We start from the raw sequence: 25,982 nt of genomic DNA on the forward strand, positions 1-25,982 counted from the left end.
GGGGGGGGGGGGGGGGGGGGGGGGGGGGGGGGGTTCAGTGGACAACATACTACAACCTGACAGACAGTGTCACCGTCCCCCAGCCTCCTACATAAATAACCAGGTGAAAGCGGTGTGACAGGCCGGAGCGCTGGAAGACATGTGACCTTTTCAAATCGCACTGACTCCAGTCGACACGCAGCGATACAGATCCGTGGGAGGTAAGATATCCACAGTTCGTTTGTCGGATTATCGAGAAGCCAACAGAGCTGTCGCCGGCCAATAGGAGAAGCTTTGCATTGTTTAGAATGATCATATTCATAGGAATCACTGGATGTGTTATGTAACGAAGCTGGAGCTCTGCCCGGGTAAACGTTAGCGTCTATCAAACACATGTGATTTACTGTACTTGTGGACGACAGCTGAGGAAATCCCCGAGGCTCGTGCTGCTGGAGACCTGCGACCGGGACTAGCTCCCGTCATGGCCTCCACTCACAGCACGCCTCCTCCTCCTCCTCCTCCTCCTCCTCCTCCTCTGCTGACAGAGCTTCATAAATAAAGCTGATCCCTCGTTCTAATTAAAAGGGCTTCTCGTTGTATTACATCCTCGAGGTGGAAGGAGGCGTGAGAGAGAGTGAGAGACGCTTTGTGTAACCACTACAATCACTTTCTCAAATGCTCGGCGCTGCGTTTTGTTGTTTGTTGTTTCCCCCCCCCCCCCCCCACCCCCCTCTCAGAAAGAAGCCTTTGCATCACAGCCGCTGAGAGAATTCAGCGACGGGAAGCAGGTGGTTCGACACGAGGGGAATTAATTGACTTTCTCCATCAAGCTGTTGCTCCGTGTTTCACTCTCTGACTCGCTATTTGCAGACAAACTCCCCCGAGCGACGAACGCCCTCAAAAACAAAAAACGCGGCAAGTGCTGAGCCGCGAAGCTAAGTGCTGTTCCGGGTGGACGGGGGGGGGGGGGGGGGGGGGCAGAATGTCCCACTTGACCCAGGCGTGCAACAGTCGGGTTTTGGTTTCTCCCTCAGACCTGGTGAGCGGAGCGGAGATCAGACGTTGTTTAATATGTTTAATATTATATATAAGATAAAAACAGGGGAAAACATCCGGGGTTATGGAATAGTCAGGCCATTCTGAAGAAGAGATGCTTTTAGAGATTTAAATAAAGCTGTGACCCAGAAGAAAGTTGTAATATAACGTGAATTTAGTCGTAACTTAACGAGGAAAAACGTTATATTACAAGAATAAAGTTGTATTTTATTGAGGAAGAAGTCATATTCACGTTCTAAAATGACACGTAGCCTAAATACGACTTCTCAAACAACAGGAAGTGATGTTGGAGGAACTCACCAGGCGCTCGGACATGGGCGTCTTGTCGTGGCCGGCAGGGTGCTGCTCCAGGGCCAGGACGATGCAGTTGGCGATGATGGTGGCCAGGATCAGGTATTCAAATGGAGTGAGAAGGTTAAGGAGCAGTCGGAGGAGAAGTTGAATCATTTTTTAAAACATCACAACAATCAGAGTTTCTGATAGAGACGGTAAATAAAGGGTTAGGCTAACCACTGCAGGACCCTGACAATCGTTTCCTGTCTACACAACGCAGATGTCGTTACACATTTACACACAGACACACAACATCCAACAAGCCATGAACCCTCCTTCACGCTCTGGTTCAAGGCTTCTAGAGAGAAGACATCCCACACACACGCTCATCCACCTTCCAGACGGCTGAACATCTCCAACCATTATCAATGCTCGGCTCAATCTGCAATCTCTTCCCCCCCCCCCGAGTCAGGGTCCACCGGGGGTCTGAGCATCGGGGGGGGGGGGGGGGGGGGGGGGGGGGGGGTTAGACAACCGACTGCCCACAGTGTGCGACCTGTTTTCCTGCCTGGATTTTAAAGTCTTTGACTTCCTCTCAGCTGCTGGTGGTAGTTTTATGTTTTTCTTTTTTAAATCTCTTGTTTTTGGTTCGAGTCACGACATCGATAACGCAGATTAATGGTTATTCAATTAAAGCTAGTGCTGTTCTAGCCGTCGCCCCCACGGAGCGGATCACGCCGTGTTATTGTTTTTGTTGCACGAACACAAAGCTTTTCCAATAATTTAATTCACAGGTGGGTTTCTGAAATCTGGTTTTATCCTCATGAAAGAGTGAAAAGGTTTGAAACTTTGATCCAAATCTTCAGTTTCACGGCGTTAATCCGATTTAATGGTGATGATCAATACATCCACGAGGAGGTTATGATCTCACCTCTGTCTCTTACACAAAATCAACTCCAGGAAACTTGAGATATGAGTCGGGGAAGAAGCCATTAACGAATTCTGGTGGATCTGGATCAGGAGCCTTTGAGATGTCCACCATTTTTCTAAGGGAACAATTCATGAATCTTTATGGTAAAAGAAAGAAATCAGTCATATTTATGGAACTGATATCAGAGTGTGTGGAATCTGGTGCAGCTTGAATTTAAGGTTCCTCGACACTGAGCTGGTTTCAGAACCAGAAGCTGCACCGAGGCCCAACTGATCCAACAGATCACTTCATCTGGATTTCTATTGGGATCTGCACGGAGACGTCAACAGAGATGTTCTCACAACGTTAAAGAAGTGAAAATAAATTCAGGTTCCTCTCTGATTGATAGCACATCCCTCCACCTGGTATTTTAGAATACACAACTATGATGGATGGTTAATATCCCTCATCACATGTGAAGGTCTTCTGCACAGAACCAACCACCTGTAGATGTTAGCAGGTGTTAGTGGTCACCAGCAGATGTTCGGGACTTAACCCCAGATGTTCTGGCTTTGGTTCGAACATGAGGGGAACGCTGAGGCTAAAGGGAAATCTGATTATTAGCCATGTGGCCGCTCAGTGGATCAGACATCTTCACCTCTTTGACTTATTGAAACCGAACGCTGTGCCAGGACTCATCTCTCCATCCCTGCTCAGAATCAAACCAGCAAACAGACGTACAGGGGGGAAAGCGGAACCTCCTCGCTGGAGGTACAAAAATATGAAATAAAGCTTCCATGAGATTTGTACAGATCCTGGAGATGTGGAGGCTGAACCCTGTGGACGTGTCCGTGCGTGTGGGCGCCTCCAGCACCGTGGAGAGTGCGCGCTACTCTGATAACGTGGCGCTGTTTGCTTCCTGAATTCGCGGCTCTGCGCTTTTACGCACGCAGCTTTTTTTTTATGGACTCGTCGCGCAAATCAACAAGCGATGTTTAATCATGAAGAACCGCGACGCACGGGGGGGGGGGGGGGGGTTCTTGGCTGCTTATCTGTGGGCGCGGACGCCCAGAGGCTCCGTGAAAGGCCACGACAATAGGGGGGGTGAATAGTGGAGTGTGGGGAGATGTGTGTGGAAGGAGATAAGGAGCAGGAGCGACAGGTGCAGGAGGGACAAAGCCCCCCCCCCCCCTCCCCTCCCAGGAGGAGGCACCTGCTCCGCGCGTCAGGAAGGATATGGCCACTCCGTGATGCGCTTGGCGTACTTCCTGATGAGGTTGTCCTCCCGGAAGATGAACAGGGAGCGGTTGACAGTGAAGCAGTTCTGTTTGACCGGGTTCGGGTTGTAAATGGCCATAGTCCGGGCTCTCTGCGCCATCGACTGCTTGTACATCCTCTGGCCGCCCGGTGCGCCTCCGCCGCCGGCACCGCCGCCCCGGGCTCCCCCTCTCCCCGCGCCCGGTCCTCCTCTCCCTCCTCCGCCTCCGCCGCCGCCCGCGCCTCCTCCATAGCGGCTGGGGAGGTCTTCTGCGAAGCGAGGCATCCTGGAAACAACGCACAGATCCAAACGGGGAAATCCAAAGCGGTGTCAGTGGGAGCGGGGGGGGTGCGCATCACAACAAACACACTTCATCCGAACCGGAGGTCGGGAGGAAGCGAACAGAACCCAGAGGAGCCGCGGGGGGCCTCATCGAGGAGCTCCTTCTCTGGAGCCCCGCCGCTCACTCATCCTCGGGAAATAAAAAATAAAAAGTTTTACGCGTCACAGATTCTGTTGCGTCCTCATCAGCTGGAGAGAGGAAAAAAATCAAATCACCCCCCCTCCCAAAAAAAATTAAAATCCCGAAAACATCGCGTCCGCATCCAAACACGCGCTGACGCGTCAGACTGTGGAGAAGCTTCCTCCAGCTGAGAGCGACACACACGCGGCTGCTGCACCAGCGGGCACCGTTTGATTCCTGTGTGGAGGTGGGGTGTGTGTGTGTGTCTGTGTGTGTGTATGTGTGGGTGTGTGTGGAGCTTTTATACCCACTTCCCCGTGCAAGCAAGGAAGGAGGACATGTGACCTGACTCAGCCAATCAGGGACTGGAGCGTCTGTTCGCTGCTTTTATTATAAGAGAGGGTAAAAGTGATAAAGTTTAAAAGGAAGAGCGGTGATCAGTGAGTTCTGTATCAACATCAACAAGGAAAATATGTTTGCACAGATTAAATCAGCTTGTCAAATATTGTTATTGGCTTAAAAAAAAATAGATAAATACAAAGATAGTTAATAAAAATGTAAAAAAGAAAAGTGAAGACTCACCTTGTTGGAAAATTACACTCGAAATATATACTGTGTTCAACCTGTTCATGCTGTTAGTCATTGTTTCATCCTATGTTTTGTTTTTTAATCCTCATCATCATCATCATCATCATCCTCTGCAGCCAAAGAATCGTTAAGATACAACAGAGAGGCCATCTAGTGGTGAAGAGTATGTACTGCAATAAGGATAAAGGATAAATAGCTGTTGGTAGATTTGATTTTTTTTTTGTACAATCTTGAGTTGATGTTGCAGCTTCAGTCGAAATAAAATTGATAATTATTTTAAATTAAAAAGTTAAAAATCTTGGGGGCAATGAACTAAACTCAGCTTTCCTTCCACTGTCATCCAGTATTAACTTGTATATTTAACAAAACAAAAAAATACATTTAAATGTAGGATTCTTCTTGTAGATACGTTTAACCTCACGCTATATTGTATTCCTCAGTTTCAACATATATATTCCTTTTAAATTAAATGCTATGTGCTGTATTTATTCCTAAAGCTTGTATTTCTGCTTCTTGTTTTAGCTGTTTGGGGAATTTGCCTGTTTCTTGTTTGTGTTCTCTTGCAGAGTTTGTGTTATTTTGTTTTATTTCCTGCACTCTGTCACATTCTAACAGATTTAAACTAAAGGCTGGATGGAGATGAATCAGTGGGTCTGACCTGCGGGCCCATGGGGAACTGTTGAGGGTCTCGTGTCTCCAGATCAGCTGATCGACCCCATCTCTCCTTCCGGTTGTGTTGAATCCATCCAGGTGTAGAACCGAGTCGAACCTGCTGCAGGTGCTTTTCTCCACATCTGTCCACGATGGCTCCTCCGGTTCCTCCGGTTCTTTCGGTTCCTCTGGTTCCTCCGGTTCCTCTGGTTCCTTTGGTTCCTCCTGCTCCCCGGGTCGTGGTGGATCCTCTCCCCGGGGCACCCTGGCAGGTGACCCGGCCCAGGTGTCCTCATACTCCGCCCCCAGGGTCAGCATCCTCCAGGAGCCCAACGTGGCCGAGCGCACCGCTGGTGGTGGGTGGAGGTAATGCAGGCACAGGGAGCAGGAATAAGTTCTTGATAAAGAAAATGTGACTAACACAGAGGTCAATGTGCATTTTGTATTTATTCTATTCCACTGTTCAAATCACACTAAATCCCTGTGCAGTGCTATCATCTGGCGTGTAGAGGTTTGTGTTATCTATGTGGAAGGTTTGGAAAAGTCCAGTAACCCTTCATCCATCCCATCTTCAAGAGGGTGAAGATGTGGATGAGTTCAAAAAGTCTGTTTTGCTTAGGAACCACTGGAACCGGTTGAAATGACCCGGAATTATTTCAGCAGCCGCCATTATGAGACCTGTTTGAATTCTATAAATCACAAGGAAGGGTAAGGAGGCCCGAAGAGCTCGACTAACTCAACAAGCAAATTATGAAAACACGACACTGGAAATGTCTCCAGGGGACCGAGAAGAGTGAATCCACCACTTCACAACTGTCCTCGAGTGGGACCCCTGTAGAACAAAGGCCCCTGTTTCCCCCGGATGCTTCTTAACACCACAAAGAGATGTGAACAAATGATGAGAACCAGGATGAACCAACCATACTCCACCGTGGATCGTGTCTCTGCCCATCTGGAGACACGAGGAAGCGCTCTCTTCATCGCTGCTCTTCACAGAAACATCCAGCCGAGCGGTGCAGTGGAGCTTTGACCCCTCACACAGCTCGTGAGCGACTGAGGCTTCCCCAACGGCAGCAACAAAAAGGCTTCTCCCACTCGGGAATGCGGAAAGGAACTTCCTGTCCTGCCAGCGAGGAACCTTGTTATCAGACCAACCATCCTCCGAGCTCAAGGAGACATTTCTCTGATTCAATCATCGACTGGGATTTCGGCGTCCGCCCTGGTAATCAGGAAGCGAGCAATCATCAGCCAGACCTGAAAGGCCTGAAGACGCCCGGCCACTCACTTCCCACTGTTTTGAATTCTCCTCCCTGGTGCCACAGGCAGAGCTGCTCTTTAAATTCATTATTCTGTTATCCTCCACTTTGTCCATTTTAATTAGCAGAAGTTTCCAAATTTCTGTTTTCCCACTATCATCTTGAGTTATTTACAGCAGATTGACGAGGGGGAAAATGTGTTAAAAACTGTGACATTAGAATGATTTAACAAAATGTGAAGAAGACGCTCAGTAGTATCACACATAGTCAGAATATAACAAACATCTTCACATCTTCTAAATCCATACTTATACTTTAAATGGAGTATTTCTACATTGTGGTAAATTCTGCTTCTTCCACCCCCGGTGCAGTTTTTGTCAGTTTGCAACGAGCTCTTCTCTTCAGCAGCTTCACCGAATTCACAGCAGAAACCTCTCATGAAGGCAAATGGAGAGAGTGGGAAGCGTTGGCCGCCCCGATGCCACAGCTGCTCAAAAGTCTCAGCTCCAGGCCCCCCAGGCCCCCCCCCCCCCCCCCGAGCCACGTCTGTCAGGACTGAGCCGCTGCTCGCTTCCTGCAGGCGTCAGGTCGGAGATATTTCAGTCGTGGTTGATAAGATAACGTGTTAAAAAGAAATATCCTCGTGGATCAGAAAATTCCTGAAGACATGAAGAGACCTGATGTTTAAAGTCTGCAGAAAAAAAAACGTTTTCAGGTAAGAAGAGAAACCAGTAAATCTGATTAAATGCATTAGTAGTAAATTTATTGAAAAAGATACAACCAATTAGATGAATGGTTCACGGTCCAGAAATATGTAACAGAACGTACTGGAAGTGCATTTTTATAACATTTTTTTACCCATTTATATCTTTCAAAACTTTGCACAACAGTCACTGCTTTACTAACAACATTTAAAAAGACGGGTTGGCTTCTGTTGGCAAAATGGCGAAAGGAAATTAAAAACAGACTAACTACAGTAACTACGATTAGAAAACTGGAGATAAAATTAAACTTAAAAAAAAACTTAAAATGTTCTCTTATTTTACAAACTATGTTCACTTGGGTAATACAAATGAAAACAAAAGTAAAAACCTTTGTCAGCACCATGTTATTTCTTTCAACTCCACTTCAGTTTAATAAATTCCTCCGAACCCGTGGCAAAGCATCTGACACATTAAGATCCCCATGCGTAATAAAAAAAGATCAGCCAATTTATTCAGACTAGAAACGCCTCGTCCTTGAGGAATGGTACAACATCGTTCTATCATCTATACTCACTCGAGTAGCAAATAAAAAAATGGTTCACTTTTTTTTACATCGTTTGAATCAACTTTCAATTTGGAACCAGGTTTGGTGGCAAATGTTGGACATTCATTCAAACACGGCAACGAAGATGAAGTGACACAAGGAAAAGGTGGCAACAAAAGTCATTAGTTATCTGCTGATTCTGCTGGAATGGTTCATGATCAACGACCACGTCGGTCAAACAAGTTCAACTCGGCTGTACGCCGAGGTTGTCTTCGCAAAAGACAACGATACGCTCATCTCGAAATCCTTTATCATGATTCTACGAAAAAGCCATTCAACGATGTCAATTATCTTAATCAGGACCAAGCGCAGGTTTCCTTCCTGGAAAGGACGAAATGTCAGGACTGCTGTTTGAATCATCCCTGTGGAGTTTGCTGTGCGTGACGTCACTGCCCCCTGCTGTTACACCAGGTGGAATCAAAGGAGCAGCAACTGGTTCCAGGATCTGTGCGTCTGCTTCTCAGTGTCGTCTGTGGTCCATGGTCATTTAATCAGAAGTGGAGATACAGTACAAGTTTATAGATAAAAGTCCAAAGTTCTTGGTGGATGGGCGCAGGAGGCGTCCTCTGTCCTGCACGTGCAGCGAGGCTTAGTGTGCGGAGGCGTCTACGAGGGGCTGGGGGGGCGGTTGGAGGAGCTGGTGTCGGGCGAGGCGCTCGGCTGCTGCTGCTCCTCCGGCGTGCTGTCGGCCTGCAGCGACAACATGGCCGCCGACGAGTACTTGCACTTGGAGGAGCTGCATTCGCAGTTGAACAGTTTGCTCTTGACTTCCCAGAAGTGGTCACCGTAGTTAAATCTGCAAGGTGGGGGGGGAGAGAAAATACAGTGAAGTCATTTAAACAGCCAACACACAGGGTCAGAAGAAACACGGTTCTACCATGGAACACTGAGCAGAACCACTTTCTAAGGATAAAGCTCTGAATTGGCTGTAGAAGCATCTCAGGGATTTTTCCCAGAGGACAGATCAAAGATTCATGTCTTTGTAGTATTTGACACATTTGAACGTCCTCGTCCTTCAAACTGAAGACAGGAACAAACGAGCTTCCTTCTCTTCTTCTATTGTTTAATCATGTCTCACAATCCACTTGTTATGTGGAGCTCCACCAAAGTTAAATGGCTTCTTCTTCTTCTTGGGTCACAGAACATCGTGGATATCGGTTCAGGGGTTTTTCTGCCTCGTCCTGCTAACCGACATTAAAGGACAATGAAAACCTCCTTTGAAGACGTAATGGTTGCTTTACCCCAGCTCCTCTCCGGCTTTGATGTTTTCACTGGCGAAGAAGGCGATGTGTGGGAAGCGGAGGTCCTGGTGCTTCGTGAACACGCGACAGGCGAACAGGTTGGGCTCGCACATGTGGTTGAGGAAGCGGCTGATGTTTCCATAGAACCGAGCATCGATGCAGTACATGTCCTGTGGCTGGAAGGGAAGTGAAGGAAAGGCTCAAACTAAAAGACAAAGAATCAGCTTCCAGGTCACAGATATTTATCTAAAGAGTTTAACGTTACAGTTCTTTTGTAGTAAAATAAAAAACCTAAATGGTCAAAAGTTTATTTAAATATAAATACATCAATTAAAGCTCTGGATTAACAACGAGCAAATAATTTAAATATTTGTTCTTCACCTTATCGTCCAGACTGAACAAGTAGGCGTCGTTCTGCCTCATCTCTGCTTCGGCTTCGGAGATGATCTCCCCGACGTACCTGTGAGGAGGCAGACGAGCGTCAATCAATCAATCAATCAATTAATCAAATCTTATTTGTATAGCCCATATTCACAAATCACAATAGTCTCAAAGGGCTTTAACATGGTGAGACATCCTCTGTCCTTAACCCTCAACAAGAGTAAGGAAAAACTACTAAAAACCCTTTTAACAGGTACAAATACATAGAAACCTCAGAGAGACACATGTGAGGATCCCTCACCCAGGAGGGACAGAAGTGTAATAGATGTCAAGTGTAGGAAAACATCATCAAGATTGAAGTTGTTAGCAGCATTGATGAGGGTAAACATCTTGAAGGATAACTTCAATACTATATATCAAGCAGTCCTGCTGCAGTCTATGGTCAGCAACCATCCAGATCATGATCCACCATCCAGATCAGATCCACTATAGTCCACAGTCCTTGTCCACTGCCGCCAGTTAAGATCCATCATCAGAGGCTGGAACACGAGCCTGGAGTCAGTTTGTGGTTTGAGAGGAACTCAGCTCTGAGATCCTGAGCCTCAAAGATTCAACAGCTCTGTGCGTCTTCACATCTTTTCAAATATTAAACCCAAAAGTTTATTTATTAAATTAAATATCTGACGAGGGAGACGTTATTCAACACTGAGATGGTGAGTAAGTGAATGAGTCAGTTTAAAAAATATATATATTTTATAATCCAGAACAAACTGGTCGGTTGTTCAGTGTTTGCTAAAAGAAATTTGACTGACAAATCACCAGTTCCTCTTATTTATCCTGCTTTAGAAACTGCCTCCCACAAAGAGCACAAATATCAAACTGGTTAGACTGGTTATAGCTACTGTGTGGTCTGGAATGTAAACCTTTTAAATGAATGTATTTTAATATATTGTCAATAGAGATTTATTATTTGACTATTTATTTAATTGACTTATAATAAGCTTCTAGTAGCAGAATACTTAGAGTGATCACTATACTGATTGTAAATGTTACAGAAATGAATTGTTTATGAATAGAAAACTAAATTAAGCTGTATAATCATTATTGTCATATTCGTTGAGCTGGTTTCCAGATACAACTGTTACTCACAGATACTCAAACGTTTGGATTTTTAATAAAAGCTTAATAAGACAGTCACAGCTCATTATCAGGACGGTGTCACCACAGAGAAACACCTCAGTGACACTTCTGAACACGGGAGGAGGAGAATGATAATTATGTCTCACGAGCCGCTACCATCTGGAACCGTGTGTGTGTGTGTGTGTGTGTGTGTGTGTGTGTGTGTGTGTGTGTGTGTGTGTGTGTGCGAGTGTGTGTGTGCGAGTGTCACAACTTGTCTATTCGGGGTCACGCCAAGATTTCCGAATTAAAAAGAAAACAGTAGCAGAACTAAAAGGACACAAACTGTCACGTTGTGGTGTTTTGGTGAATCAGACGTTTTATCTTGTGAATAACTGGAAATTACAGTAAAACCGAAACACAACAAATAGGTTTAGAGATGCTTGTGTCATTGGAATATAGACAAAGTGTTTCATTTGTAAAAACAGGACTCACTCGCACACAAAGGTCCCCTGTGGTATGTCCTGCTGGGCCCGGACGCCCCAGCCCTTCTTACTGGTCCTGAAGAGCTGAAGTCTGCTCCTGAAGACCCACAACATCAGAACGGTTAAACACACAACCTTTAGAAACCTCAGTTCAACAACTTTATACAGATCTACAGAGATACCAGAGTTTCTCATGCTGCTGCTGACGTGTGTGTGTGTTGAGGCAGTTTATTTTTTTACCTGAGTCCATTTTGCACGACGCGGTTCTTGCAGGTTCTCCAGCAGGAACACGCGTGGTTGCACTCGAAGATAAGCGGAGGCTCCTCACGGCAGAATTCAGGGAGAAGACAACCACTCTGAACACCACACAAAATAAACAAGATCTTAATAGTTTGAAACTGTAGTTATTATTATTATTATTATTATTATTAATATACAGCGATTATTATGAGGAGACCCTGATCACATGTTGTACTTCTGGTGTTGTCTTTAGTGGTTTGCTATGGATGGGTCTGTCACAATATCAGATTTACATGGTGGCAAAAAGATTCACAATGACGATATTATCACAATATTTATAGAAAAAATTGAAAAGTAATAATAATGATCAGTCAATTTAATGTGTTTTTCTCATTTTGGAAAATCAATAATTCTGAAAACACTATAGAACTAACACCTACTCAGGCTGTGGACATAATGATCTCATTGATTGTCATGGATTTACCCAATATTATTATGTGTGTGTAATTTAGAGTATATCCAGTATTTATTTACTGTTATGATTCTCATTAATCAGGATATTGCCACAGCACCTCGTGTCCCAACACTTCCAGGTGTATCTGAGTGTTGTGTAGTAGTTTGTCGTTACCTTGTCGTACCAGCAGCGCAGGCTGAGCTGTCCACACATGCAGATACTTGCCGAACAATCTTCCTTACAAACGCAGTACTGTTGAAGAGAGAAGAATCACAGCCGTCACTTCACGCTGCCCAACATTCATTGGTCTCCATTAAACCTCAGATGAGACGGTTTCTGACTTGCCTGGAGGTGCGTTATGTTCCTGTCGATGTTCATGGGGGAGGTGACACAGTTCTCAGAGATGTATTTGTAGTTGTCTGGGTACGTTTCACTGTCCACAGAGTTGACACAAGGAATAGGAACTCCCTCCTGCCCCAGAGCGATGTCACTGTAAACGGAGCGGACACAAAGGTTAGTGCTGGAAATCGGACAAAAAGAAAAAAGGGGTGAAAACTTTTGCTCTGTCCCATCTGATGAGTCAAACTGTCCCTCCAGTGGAATCCTGCACAATGTCTATCAACCTGTGAAGGACTTTCTCCTCGGCTCGACCGAGGCTGCTGCTCTTGGCGTCCCTCTCCTTCCTGTTGGCCTGCAGAGCCGCCCAGGCCTTGGAGTTGTGGCTGCAGCAGTCCGGAGGAGTTTCTCCTTCACGGTTCTTCAGAAAAACATCTGCTCCTCGAGACAGGAGAACCCTGAGGAGAGAAAGGCCACGTGTCATTGACCATGCACCGAACATCAGAGTCAGTTCTCTTGTTTTCAAGTGCATTAAAAAGCTCATTGTTTAAATTCTCTTTCAAGGAGGGGGGTGTTTATCTCACGTGACACATTCCAGGCGATTCTCCCGAGCAGCGATGTGCAGCGGAGAGTCTCCGTGGATGTTGACCGCCTGCAGGTCGCAGTGGGCGTTCAGCAGCAGCTCTGTGATCTCCACACTGCCGGAGAACGCTGCCCAGTGGAGGCAGATGTTCTCCTCCTAAATAAAAAGAGGAAATTACGTAAAAACCAACAATTACAAAATACTTTTCTGTAAATCGTGATGGACACGGGGGGGGGCAGATGCAAACCTTGTCCCTGACGCTGATGTCGGCTCCTTTGGTCAGAAGCAGCTTCACCTGGTCGGCGTGTTTGTACTCAGTCGCCCAGATCATGGCCGTCCAGCCTCCGTCATCCTGAGGAAACACAATCATCACCGATCAGCGGATTGCAGATACAATCTTCAATGATAATTATTTTTAAATTTGAAACAGATTCTGTCTTGTTTTTTATGATTCAATTCAATTCTTCTGCATTTATTCCTTGACAGATTAATCCAGAGTTTAATTTACCGCTTCAGATTTAATCAGAACATTTATTTCATATAAAATCCATGAGAAAATAAAATGTAAAAACGTTCTGACCTGACAGTTTATGTTGATCAGTCCTGTGGAGAGAAGGTGCTCAACAATGTTGTAATGACCAGACTTTGCCGCTAGGTGGAGACACGTGAAGCCCTCAACGTCCTGAGAAGAGGAGAAGGTGAATGAAGATTAGATTTGATGTCTCACAGTCGACAGTTGACTTCTAAGACCTTGAACATCCATCAAAGAACATTCCTACCTTGTGCATGGCGCTGGCTCCAGCTCTCAGCAGGTACAGCACCGTCTCCATGTGGTTGTTCTCACAGGCCTCCATCAGTGGTGTCCGCTGGTCCTCGTCACACATGTCCAGGTTTGCACCGGCCTGAAGCAGGACAGTGAATGTAAAGTGAACCTGGTGGTGGACTAACTACAGGGGCAGAGCAGAAGGATCCTCGGGGTCTTACCTGTACGAGCATGTGGCAGATGTCTTTGTGTCCTCCCTCCGCTGCAGCATGAAGCGGAGTGCGTTTGTTGTGAGTATCCATCTTGAAGTTGGGGTCAATGCCGTCCACTGGAAGGAAAGAGAACAGGACATAGGAGCAGAAATAAGATGATTGTAAGTCAAACAATTATAAGATGCAAATACGATTACATGAGAAACAGGATCTCACACGTACCCAACATGAGCAGCACCCTCCTGAGTTCTCCCTGTTTGGCTGAGAGGTAAAGCTGCTTTGGGTGAAAACGCAACTTCTTGGGCCTGATAGAAACAAACACAGGAAGAAAAAAAAATCTTAATACATCAGATTTTTGATCGTTCATATGGATGAAGTTTAGGTTCTTGTGGCAGAATTTACTTCTCAGTGTCGAGAGCGACCAGGATGCTCTCCAGAGTTTCTCGCGGTGGTCCTTGAGGAACTGTTGGCAAAGCGGTTGTTACCAAACTGGCCTGAAGTGTCGCGGTCCTGGACGACCCAGGGACGGCGGAGGTGTCGGGGGGGTGTGCAGAGCGAACAGGGAAGGAGCTGTCGGCCCGGCCGCCGACCTCCGACCCGACCACTAGACGAGTGGAGCTGGAGAACAGACGAGAAAATACTTCAGCGATTCGCTCCACACATCATTTGTCTCCGATGCTCATTATAAAGAAAGAGAACAGGATTCTTTAATGTTCTATAGAGAGAATACACAAAGGTTTCTACCTTTACATTGTGTATGCATATTCACCTGTAGACTACTGTAGCTAGTTGCTTTGGATTATCGTTTCAGGTAACTTCCCGTCTATTCTGACGCCAGTCAGTAGTTTACCTGCCAGTGGTGGTGTCGGCTCGGCCCTCGGGGGCCCCGGGTGTGGCCGGTCCGTGTGCGAGCGCGGTGGGCACGGTGGAGGTGGTGTCCGCCTTGGCGATGGTGACCTCCTTGGCCTTGCAGGCCTCCTCTCCACAGTGAGGGCAGAAGCTCTGTCCTTTCAGCACCGAGGCACAAGCGCGATGGAACCGGTGAGAGATGCTGACGTCTGGTTGGCACTCCATGAATGTCCCCTGCTCGATCGACAACACAATGGATTATCAGGTGTGGAGTAATGTTTTGTATAATTTGGCCTGAAATCCTCCAGCGACAACTCACAGCTCGGCAGAAGAAGCCGCAGCCCGGGCAGCACTGGTGCTTCACCATGCCGTTGCGGTGGTCTTCACACAGAACCAGCAGCTGGACCGAGTTGGACGGACGCATCATCTCGTGTTTCAGGACGGCACTTTGGCACCGGCTCAGCTGGCCGTCCACGCTCTCTGTGGCCATGCACTTCCTGTCGGCCAGGATGAGGATCTCTCGACTCTTGGGCGTCTCCATGCGGCAGCTGCAGAGCGGAAGCTCCTGAGACTCCTCCACCGCCGACACTGCAACGACAGAGAAGACGAGGGACCGTCAAGTTAACCTCCATACTGGTTCAACTCAGTCAGTTAAAGAAGGGATTTGATTTGTGGGAGTGAGTGATGTCCAGTAAGGTAACTTTTTCAATTCTTCCCCCCAAAAAACTGAAATCAGCCAAGATAAGTTTCCAGAATATAAGAGTGAGTAATGAATTTTTTTTTAAATTCAGTAAGATTATCAGGCAGAAAACACTTCAGCTACTTTTTCTATTGCTTTACATGCCAACATTAATTATTAAGAGCACGTTCTCCATCTTCTTCTCCCGTTGTCGGCGCTCACCTTTACTCTGTGCCGGAGCCACCAGCTGTTGGGGTTTGCTGACGTTGAGGGAAACTGGAGGGACGATCCGGGTGTTTTCCTTTCCTTCACCTGCCAGGGCCGGAGCTGAAGCCTGAGGATGAACCACCAGCTCCAGCTCTGAGTGGAAGAGCAGTGAGCGGTGAGACAAACTGAAGATACAGCCTGAGCCAACTGTGCTATCGTTCAATCTGATCTGATACGGTGACATGCAACCAGACAAACCAGTCTCTCCCAGTAATTAGCATCTCTAATCTTTTCATTGTCGATCGAGGTGCTGAGGTGATTTGATTGACAGCTGACCTAAGAGTATTTAATAGTTCAAAATATGTTTGATGTTACAATCTGGATTAAAACCAAAAACAACCAGCTGCCACTTTTGCAGAGAACTTAAGAATCCACCGTGTCACTTTTTAATAGGTCAAAGATCATTTATAACATGGAGCTTTGGCACCAGGTTTAAATTGACTTCTTAAATTTAAGTGCAGTATGAACAATAGGGAATACAAATAGTCTTTGTTGTTGTGGCGGGTCGGCGTTCACCTTTGGCCTTTAACCTCCTTTTCCGTTTCCTGGACGGCCGGAGCCACGCGCTGTCTCCTTTCGTTTTCTTTTTCAACTTCTTCTTCAGACCCGACTCGGTGCTCTGAGGCGGAAACACGCGGTTAATTCACAACGATGATTCCAGCAGCACGGAGAAAGTAATTCATTAACAAGAGCAGAACATTTCAGCTGCACTCACTTCCCGTTGTTTTATGTCAAAAGAGGTGGAGTGAGATGAGATCTAAAGCTCTGATGTGGTTAGAGGTGGAGTAATGATGGCGAGTGGCTCTTACCATGTCGGACTCGGTGCCCTCCTCCTCTCCCTCTTCTTCTCCAGACTCGTCAGACTCCTGCTCATCTCCAACCTCCAAACCAAACACAAAAAACCCAGCCTTCAGAACAACACCTTAGAAACGCTTGCAGGTTAGAGTACATGAATTACACATCTATTTAAAGACACGGCCGTTGCCCACATATCCACTCAGAAGTCTCAAGTGTCTGATGTTCCAACCTGGGAGATGGGCTCAGAGGTTTCCTGAACAGCACTGACGGGTCCTTCTGACATCTGCGGTCCCTCCTCTTCCTCAGACTCCACCTCCTCCGACTCTTCCTCCTCAGATGCGTTTTCTACCTTCTCCCCATTTATGTTAACTGCCTCCGTCATCTGTGCGATAGGAAAAATGATTTAAAAATAGTCAACGCAAACACTTTTATTTACTTTTTACTGAGCCAAAGAAAATGTGGCTCTGGAACAAAACATGTTCTTAACCTCCACCACAAACTACTGAATGAATCTCTATGAAACTCGGAGGAAGGATGGGACAGAACTCAGTAACTGTTGGCATTGATCCCAACAACCGAGTGGTAAATGAATGTTTGGGTGTTTTCAGGAGAACAGACCTGTGGGAGCTTCGCCGATTGTTGTAGGTCCTTAAACATTTCTAGCACAGATCTCTGCTTAAGCACTTTGGTTTTCTTCTTGGGCACCAGGCTGTATGTTCCCATCCTCCTCTTCTTCTTTCGGGATGACAGCCCTCCTGAGAACAAGCCTGTCGCGTGAGAAGACAAACAACACATTAGCACTGTGGGTGAAGTCAGTATTTCTACAGTAGATCAGTAACTGCACTGGACCCTGTCTGACCTAGTTGGAGCTTAACGGGGGCCGGAGCAGCTGGAGTAGGTGGAGGTGCTGGTGAGGAGGATGACGTGGGTTGTGCAGAAGCTGGCGTTTCTGATGGACTCTGAGGTAGATGGTTCTGAGAGGGCTGCTGCGAGGGTTTCTGCACATCAGGTGCAACGTTAGTCTCCATTTTCTCGACTGTGGCACTTTTGGCTTCTCTTAATTCCCTGTTCAGAAGCTGTAGGTGAAAAGAAGCAACGACCTTTAGGATGAGGGTGTTGGGAGTAGACACAAACCAACCAGAATATTTTCAAAAAGCAGATCACAATGGCAAGTCTCAAGGATTTGATTACTCCACAACAACCAGGTTGGTTCTCAAAAGTCCATAACTGTCGGGCTGTAGAAAACAATGTGGGAAAGCATTTCTCTATGATCGATATTAAAGGAGCAATAACCAGTCAAATCAGTGTCCCCCACTAAAAGTTCAAACTTCCCAGGACATTAAATTCTGATAATATTTCCCCGTGTTCATAACGTTTACCTTTTGTGCCGGGCTGACAGCAGGCCGGGACATGGTCTTGCGTGCTCTGTGTATTGTGACGGGTGAAGGAGACGGCCCTGTGCCATTTTTAGTGTCCGATATACCCTGTCCCGACGTAGTCCCTGTACTGGGGTCAGTCCGTAACGCACCCGAAGTCGGTGCACTCCCTGATGCCGAGGCAGGTTTGACCGCGTGTCCCCCTGCTGATGTGCCCAAGGGCAACCAGCTAGTCCTGTGAGGGGAAGCTCCCAAACCTGGCATCGCTGCAGAGCTGCTGTCCTGCTGCTGCTTAGTGAGAATGAATCCATTGCTTCCAGTAACAGAAGCGTGCGGCGGCTCCAGGTCCATCATCCCATTTTCATTGATCAACAGTAAAGTCTTGCTGCTGCCTGTCGCGGAGCCGTGTGTCGGGCTCTTGCTCCTCGTGCCGTCACATTCGATGCCGTTGAGCATTGCCTCTGCTGCAGGGGAGGAGGCCAGTCTGGCTGCTACCTCTTTGTCTCCGTCTGTGGACCAAGAGAATCAGAGACATGATTATAATTACAAAGTGACTTCACCGAAGAAATAAATTGGTTTCAGGTTTAAGTTGTACAATACCTGACTTCTCCTCTCCGTTACTTGCTGGATCGAGTCCCTCTTTCTTTGCAGACGCACCTTTGTCCACGCTGCTCTTGGCTAGACCAGCCGGCTGATGAAAAACAAAACAAGTGTGAGTTTTATTTTCATTATTAATTATTGTGTTGCACACTGTTTTCTACAGTTAGTTGCTTTGTATGTAAAGCATTGGTCTTCGTAGGTTTCCTTAGATATGCCATTTAGAATTCCAGTGCTGAAACAATTAATCAATTAATTGATTAGTCAACTGGCAATTTTAAAAGTCAATAAGTCCTGAGGTCATTTTTCAAACAAGATTTTCTGGTCTACGCTTCTCCAATGTGACGATTAGAACCCTAAACTGAGTTTTTTTTTTTTTAGTTTGAAGTCTAATGATAAATAATGTCATGTAACTCCATACGGGTCTTTTAATAACTCATTTTCAAGGTTTTTGATTGTTGCTGTAATAAGGTTTTTCAAGGACTTGTTTGGTGAAATGTGATTAAAATTAGGATTTAGTATCAGAATATATCTTGAGATCAATCGTCCTATTTTCCTATGACTTTCTTTTTTATGTTCAAAAGAAAATGACCTTGTTTATGCCTATTTAAAATCACCATGTTTGAAAACAAGATTTCCTGAGAATGACCCATTTGAGAAGCTGAGACCAGAAAACATTTGGGATTTCTGCTTGAAAAAGAATGAAGGTTTTAACAAAATGTCTGTTGGTTCCTTTTCTGATTACTTCCCTTCAGGCTAATCTTCTGTGTTTGTGCTTTTCAGTAACGTGTCACAAGCCAACAGGCCAAGAGAACCTCCAGCCAATCGGAGGAGCAGGAGATGTCTGCTGCAACCTCAAAAGAAATTTCAACCACCCACCGACTGTTCTTACACAGGAGGGAGCAGCTGAGGAGGCAGCACCAGGAAACGTGTCTCCATTCAGAGCAGGCCATCGACCTCATGCTCACACCGGAAACAATGTGCCCAAAGGAAACAAAAGAGCCCCGAGAGAGAAACTTCATGAAGCCGCTTTTGTTTTCTTTTCGGTGCAACTTAACGTGAAAACTACGTCTTTGTCCCTAAACACTCGGGGACCAGTGTGATGTCAAAGGAAATGTACCCAGGCCAGTTTGTCCCTAAAGAGCAGCACACAACCACTCCACTCTCCTCAGCCGTGTGCGAGTCTCGTACCCAGCAGAATAAAGGTGAATGTACAGTCACATATCTCTTGATGGTCGGAAAGCAGAGGAAACACAATTTCCTACAACGAGCCCAATCACAACACCTACAAGTGAGAGAGAAAACCGGAACAGCCAGTTAAACGCTCTCATCCGAGGACGCTCACAGTCGAATCCTCTCACCTAACAGAGAGCATCTGCCCTGGAACCTGCAAACAACCCAGACCCCAACTGAAAGAGCCACGAGGACAGACGGGGCCCGGAATCGAACACCAACCTGCACCTCGTCAAACAGCAACAAGGTCAGGCCAAGAATCGGCCTGAGAGCTGAATATCTGAGGACGTCTTGCAAAGAACATCTATGAGGACAATCCTGTGGTGATGATGATCTCAAGGAATCTAGTGAGCACGTGTGAAGAGGAGAACAATCCTTCAGTTCCTTGTTTCCATGGATTGAGAAAAGCCAGTTGCATACAAAAAAAAAAAACACACACACATAAGCACCATCCCTCCCCCTAGTGGTGGAAAGTGGAACATGCACATTGGAGACAGAAGGGAGAGGGGGGGAAGGGAGAGAGAGAAGGCCGTCTGCAGATCTCCGCCATTTCGCAACCAGATTGTTTACAGGCACGACGTGGCCATTGCAGCAGTTTTCCACTAGATGGGGAAGGTAGGGATTTGGAGGCTGGTGGATGGGGATTTGGGTGCAGCTGAATGAGGCTCCAATATGAAGCCAAGGCAATGAGAAGAGCCTCTATTTAAATAAAAATGTCAGAAGAGACCCAAGCTTCAGCCAGGACTGCAAAAGAGAAACTCTGACGGTTCAAATGCCCGATCGGACCTTTTTATGAAACTGCAAATAGAAATAAGAAAAAATTCTAAAGCTATAAAAATGTTCCTGGTTCAATCATTCACTGTCCTCACCAACATAACCTGGACCTGGTGCGTGACAAGGCCCGACATCCGTTCTAATGTGTCCTATCTTTAGATTTATTGCGAGTGGGCTGAAGAGCACTTCAGAGCCACCTAAACACAAAGCAAAAACACATTGCACAATCAGCTGCGCACACTGCTAGCAACGAGCTGGCACCCCGAAGATTAAGTACACAAATGCATTTCATGCAGCCTTTAGAAAACAAAGGATGGACTTCCATCTCACATTTTTTTCCATCTCTCACCCCTGTATAGTGTGGCAGCATCTGGTTGTGGGGCCTCACCTACGGCTGTGAATGTTTCCACAAGGCCTGAAGAGGTGAAACTATCCAGGATTGGCAAAATATCTGCTTTTGTGCAGCAGGAGGTTTGGTTTTAGTTTGTTGTCCTATCTAGTACTCTAAGTAATTAGATATTAAAACCACGAGTTTAAGAGTGAGTCATGACGAGGCGATTATCTCACTTCAAATATTAACAACCTTAGTCCTAAAGGAAACAGCTCTTCTACCAGGATACCAACCTCCCTCTCCCCCCTCGTTTCCTGTCACTTCTGTGTTGTCCAATCTCCAAATAAAGAGAAAAGGTGGCTAATATATAAGCCCCTTTGAATAATCCCCAGGAATATGCCAATGATTTACCTGCAACTGTAAACTAACAGATAATGAGGAGGATTGTATGAGTCAGAGAGCGGCAGCTGGTAAACAGCAGCCTAACTATCGTCCTTTAGATGGATTAGCACTCACAGGCTTCTTGTGTTTCAGTATATTCCTGATCTCACAGCCAAAGCTGCACAAGCCCCAGGAGCGTCAATATAACACAACCATGAGGAATACATGAGACAAGAGGTGGAGGGATAGAAGAAAAGATAAGACAGAAGAAGATCTACTGACAAGGTAGCTTCAAGAACTTCAGGACATTAGACCTCAGTCCTCCTCATATAGACCTCATATATCGAGAGTGGCATCACATTTCCTGTGCTGTATATACATCAGCTGTGCTATTCCCTGACATCTCACTTGCTACCACTGCTCCTCCTCGGTTTCAGGAATCCAGAGCCGTCCCTGTTGCAGATAAAGCTGCAGCAACTGAGAAGCAAATCTTACACACTGAGAAATCATCTCTTTAAGAAGACATCAGTAGCTCAGACCAATTGTAAAAAGGAACATGGGAAACGAAACCATGCATCTCCTCAGAACATCAAACCAAACTAAGGGTGAAGAGTATACAGCCATGTCTTTTCCCTCGTTTGCCTCCAGGAAGCATCATACCTGCTTTCTTCTCATGGCCTCCATTGAGAAGAAGAAGGCGTCAGAGGGAGTGCGTGTTAGAGAGAGAGAGCGAGAGAGAGATAGAGAGAGAGAATAAGAGAGGAAGGAAAGGGGGGAGGACAGAGAGAGAGAGAGAGAACGTGCCGAACAGATTGTTCCTCTTTCTCCTTTTTCTTTCCCCCGCATGCACATTCACCTCGTCGGTCATGTGACCTGGTGGCTCCCTCTGTCGGCCCTCTTCTTCAGAGGGTCTCCACGGAGCATGCTCAGTCACTTCAAACAGCTACACCACTCCATGTCTGCAAAATGGAAGACCTCATTGCCAACAAAGAGATCCACTGGAGCAGAGGCACCACACAGAAGGCTTCACATCCGTCCAACCCAATGTTTCTATCCCAAACACACTCCCTCGTTAATCTGTGTCATCCTGCTTCTCCAGATTGTAAAGATCGCTTCTGCTGCTTCTTCTACCCGTCTGTGAAAAGGCCTCTAAGCCTGTGTGCTGGCCCAGAGACGAGCACCTCGGGAAGGTACAAAAATAATAATAAAGGGTCAAAGTAAAAAAGAGATAACAGCCCTAGAAGCATATCAGATGTCTGTCAGGGTCCTGACAAGTCTAACGTTGTCCGTTGCAGACGTCGGGCCTCATCCAAACCTCTCAACAGGAGAGTCTTTTGTCTCTGCCCAGCCTGAGGCCATTGAAGTCAGCAAAACGCAACGCTGCCAGGCCATGCAACTCATAATAAGTCACAGGAGGAAAAGCCTTTGTTCTTCATGAGGTCTGTTCTGTTCTCATTTGGTCTATGATCAAGTTCATTTTCATGCTGATTCTTAATTAGGGCCTGACAACTACAGATTAGTTTAATTATATTAATCTGTTTGTTACTTTTCAGGACTCGTTTGGTCAAAGAAGTATCATGAAATAGCAGAATTGCCCATCAAAGGTTCCCCGAGCTCACTGTGATCTCTGTCCGAAAGTCATAAATCAGATTATATAAATGAGCACCAAGAAGAAAATCCTCATTTGACATTTGAGGAGCCAGGAGCAGCAAATATCTGCAGAATACAGATGTCGAGGCTTAACCTGTTTCACAATTTAACAACAATGAGCAACCTGAGCTGAGGTTTATCAACTTTCAGAGACCAATGCATAAAAAAACTTCATCGTTTAAGAAAATACAAACATGAGAGAATTTGTGGTAACGGCCAGCAGGGCGGGGAAAGAAATACTCACAGTGCGGTTTAACAGGAACAGATTACTGTCTATGCAAAACCCACAAGGCACAAAGAGACACCACCCATAAGCAAAGAATAATCAAACTAATGACAAAGCTTCGACCTGCACACAACTAAAACTTGTGGTGGTGAGTCTGAAGCTCTTCAATCTGAAACTCATTTTAAAAAACATTACAATTATTATTTTTAACATTCTATTTGAAATGCGATCATTCATTCGGACGTGTGGGGGTCAAGTTCATATCCGAACTTTAATGAGGCCTTCTAGAAATGCATCAATCCCTCTGAAGTAGTTTGACTCCTCTTCCAGCAGAGGGCGGTCATTATCGGCATATTTCGTGGTAAAGTAAGACAGTAATGATTTGCTTTGAAAATGGAGGAAGCTAGCAAGCAACGCTATACCGAGTGGACACCAAAGAGTCTGAGAAGCGGAGTGTGGAAGTGTTTAGGGTTTTACACCAAAGACGTAGACGGCAAAGTAAACCTGCTTCCAGACATTTAGTCTAACACAATTCTCTCGACTTTGACCAAGAGGTTATGTCTGAAAACAAGTTAAGAAACAAATGTTACACTGTCCCCAGGAGCTGTGGTAGTGCTCTTCTCCAACTGATCAAAGAAATATGCAGAAGTTGTCTGTACGTCAATTTAAACTTCCATCCAATCTCATCTACGATAGATAGCATCCGTTAGTCAAAGTTATTTTAGATGTAGCATGAATGTACTATAAGCAATTGGACGTATCTGCGAAATCAGTGAATAAACAGTTTCGTGTCCATCGCATGTCAGACAAGTAATCAACACCCCCACTAGCCTGCTGTGAATGTTCCAGAAATGTTCCTGCTCTATCTTCACATGGGCTCACACTGACATTTCACCAGGAGACTGGCAGGGAAAGTTCCAGAACATTTCAGGAAAATACCTGGATGTCAGTCTGACAGTAGTTTAAGAGGCTGAATCACTATTAAACCCATTTGCTGTGTGAACGGGACTTTCCCTCACAGAACTGAAGAGTCAGTGATGATTTCTCCTTCATGGCCTGAAAAGAACTCCTGAAACTTCACATCACGTAACCACCCGTCACACATGATGGTTGAGGAGATATCAACAACCGTCTCAACAAAGTGAAGCAATACCTCCCTCACAGTCCTCACAATATTACTCAATCATTTTGGCGTCTTCTTCTCTAGAAGCAAAACCAGGTCAAAACCACTTTGGTCAATGATAAAAAAAATTAACTAAATATCTTTTCCAAAAGCTTCCTCAAATGGGAAAATGTAGCTCAGCTAGAAAAACACGTCAAACGTCCCTACAGCCCAGGTTCGATTCCAGCCCAACGCTTCTTTGAGAAGTCGTATTCACATGCGTCCAATGCCATTTTGTACGTTTACAACGGTTATAGATGACCAGTTCTCCAAGTAAAAAAGCGTCTTTCAATAGTCAACCGATTTATCTTTCCTCTAGCGCCACCATCAGGCCAAGATTTCACAAAATCCAACACTCAATTTATTATTTTCAGCTAAACAGACAAAAATCCAACACTCTTGAGGGGATTCACAGACCACCCCATTGTCAAAAATATCTTTGTTCAATGCGGGTATGTTGCACCTTTATCTCTGCCCTCTCTGTTAAAAGGTGTGAAGGCAGAATGGCGAGGCTTGATGTTCTGCCTTCACACCAGCAGCGGACACGTAACCGACCTTAATGTCTATGTAAAAAAGTTAAAGAGCAAGAATGACGTCACTGTTAGGCCTGTCGCGATATGCAATAAATCAATTAATTGCGCGATAAATTAAAATGAGCGATAATTTTTTGCCGGCTGCAATAAATCGCCGGATGGTGTTTTTTTGCCCCAACTGAATTCTTCAAGGCAGCGCGCAGGGTTAGGCATTCAGTTGGTGATGGTTATTATTTCCTGCAGCGCAGCCTTAAAGGCCGAGCTGAGGGCACAATAAGTTAACCCCCTCGTCACGTCTCAGTCACTTGTAGCATTGGTCTCTATGTGGGAGGCGGAGCCCTGGCGTTGCGCAGTGCAGAGTGCAGCATGAAAGTCCCGAGAGGAGAAGAGAAAAAACATTTGGAAGAATAAAAAGATGGAGTTGGTTTCTAAGCCGAACGCGACAGCTGCCGTGTGGGAGCACTTCGGCTTCAAACCCAACGGCCGGGGCGAACCAAATAACTTATGCGAGCCGACATGTCGCATTTGTTTGAAAACAGTATTGACAAAACGCGGTAATACAACAAACCTGCATCTTCACCTGAAACACAATCACCCGATGCAGTTTTCCCAGCTTGGGAAAAAACAAACAGTTGGGAAGTCTCCGTCTTCCCAACTGTCCACAATCACTGGGGCGTTTAGTCGGCAAACAAAGTACAAACAGGACAGCGCAAAATGGTGCGCGCTCACTGACTGTGTAGTTCGCTTCATTGCTAGAGAGATGATGCCTTGCATTATTATGCCATTATCATTATATAAGTTGAAAATGGTGTCAAAACGGCAATATTATCGCTTATCGCAATAATTTCTGGGGCAATTAATCGCACAGAAAAATGTGTTATCGTGACAGGCCTAGTCACTGTTCTGTTGCATGAGACATCGGAGAAAGGGCGGAGGCGGAGGTATCAGTTGAAATGAATGTTCAACATCAGGAAATAACAAACACCTGCACGTCATCATACAAAGCAGCGGCCCTGCAGATCCTATTACCTCACGTCAAGCTGAAAATATACCAAACACAATACTTATCGGTACGGTTAATAAAGTAATCTGCGTCTAACAGTTCACACAGCATGTTCTCTGTGATTGGGCTGTTAATGTGCCAGTTGCTACCGGCCTGGACATGAAAATGAATTTCTTTTCAGACGTGAGGTAAACGGTTTCCCACCTTCTTATTCATTTTAAGGAGAGAGATCGATAAAGCCTCGATGGTTGGCACACATCCCCGATTGATTCCAGTGAACTGCAGGGTTTGACACATTCCTGAGCCCCGGGTGCAGAAGCTGCAAGTATGCATGACTGTATGAATTGAAACATACAGATGTGATTGTAATTCCCCGGAGCCTAATGTAAAATGTGACAAGTGTTTGTTCTATCCTCACAGCCACCGATTGTTTGGTTTATTTGCTTGGAAGAAAGAACCCTGAAACAATTGAACCACAATCAGAAATAATTACTGGTTAATTTTCACTGCCATCAAATATTCCGATTCAGCTCCAGATTCATCATTCAGATTAATCAATTTATTCAT

The 25,982-nt window shown here is 45.7% G+C and overlaps 2 protein-coding genes across 2 annotated transcripts in view; both read right to left on the reverse strand.

The window, feature by feature from the left end:
• The window catches only part of LOC128424475 (voltage-dependent N-type calcium channel subunit alpha-1B-like), a 44,574-nt gene extending 38,415 nt beyond the window's left edge, over positions 1-6,159 (reverse strand). The window contains 5 exon segments of the mRNA XM_053410670.1: positions 1,336-1,441; positions 3,457-3,762; positions 5,186-5,400; positions 5,443-5,528; positions 6,099-6,159. Coding sequence (XP_053266645.1) covers positions 1,336-1,441; positions 3,457-3,762; positions 5,186-5,400; positions 5,443-5,528; positions 6,099-6,159 — 774 coding nt within the window.
• A 1,016-nt stretch (positions 6,160-7,175) lies between these two features.
• Positions 7,176-21,719, reverse strand: ehmt1b (euchromatic histone-lysine N-methyltransferase 1b). The gene is made up of 26 exons (XM_053411313.1): positions 21,502-21,719; positions 18,126-18,216; positions 17,529-18,034; positions 17,009-17,225; positions 16,768-16,916; positions 16,379-16,531; positions 16,161-16,232; positions 15,868-15,970; positions 15,307-15,444; positions 14,725-14,993; positions 14,407-14,639; positions 13,959-14,174; positions 13,779-13,861; positions 13,566-13,672; positions 13,361-13,483; positions 13,162-13,263; positions 12,829-12,933; positions 12,583-12,737; positions 12,286-12,456; positions 12,008-12,152; positions 11,837-11,914; positions 11,209-11,324; positions 10,979-11,065; positions 9,365-9,443; positions 8,984-9,159; positions 7,176-8,538 (listed from the first exon to the last, which is right to left on the reverse strand). Exons 1-26 carry the CDS (start codon positions 21,691-21,693, stop codon positions 8,349-8,351), a joined length of 4,056 nt encoding a protein of 1,351 aa, XP_053267288.1. The 5' UTR covers positions 21,694-21,719; the 3' UTR covers positions 7,176-8,348.
• Positions 21,720-25,982: the final 4,263 nt, after the last annotated feature.

This window comes from Pleuronectes platessa, chromosome 19, assembly GCF_947347685.1.
Source record: "Pleuronectes platessa chromosome 19, fPlePla1.1, whole genome shotgun sequence".
NCBI classification, from domain to species: Eukaryota; Metazoa; Chordata; class Actinopteri; order Pleuronectiformes; family Pleuronectidae; genus Pleuronectes; species Pleuronectes platessa.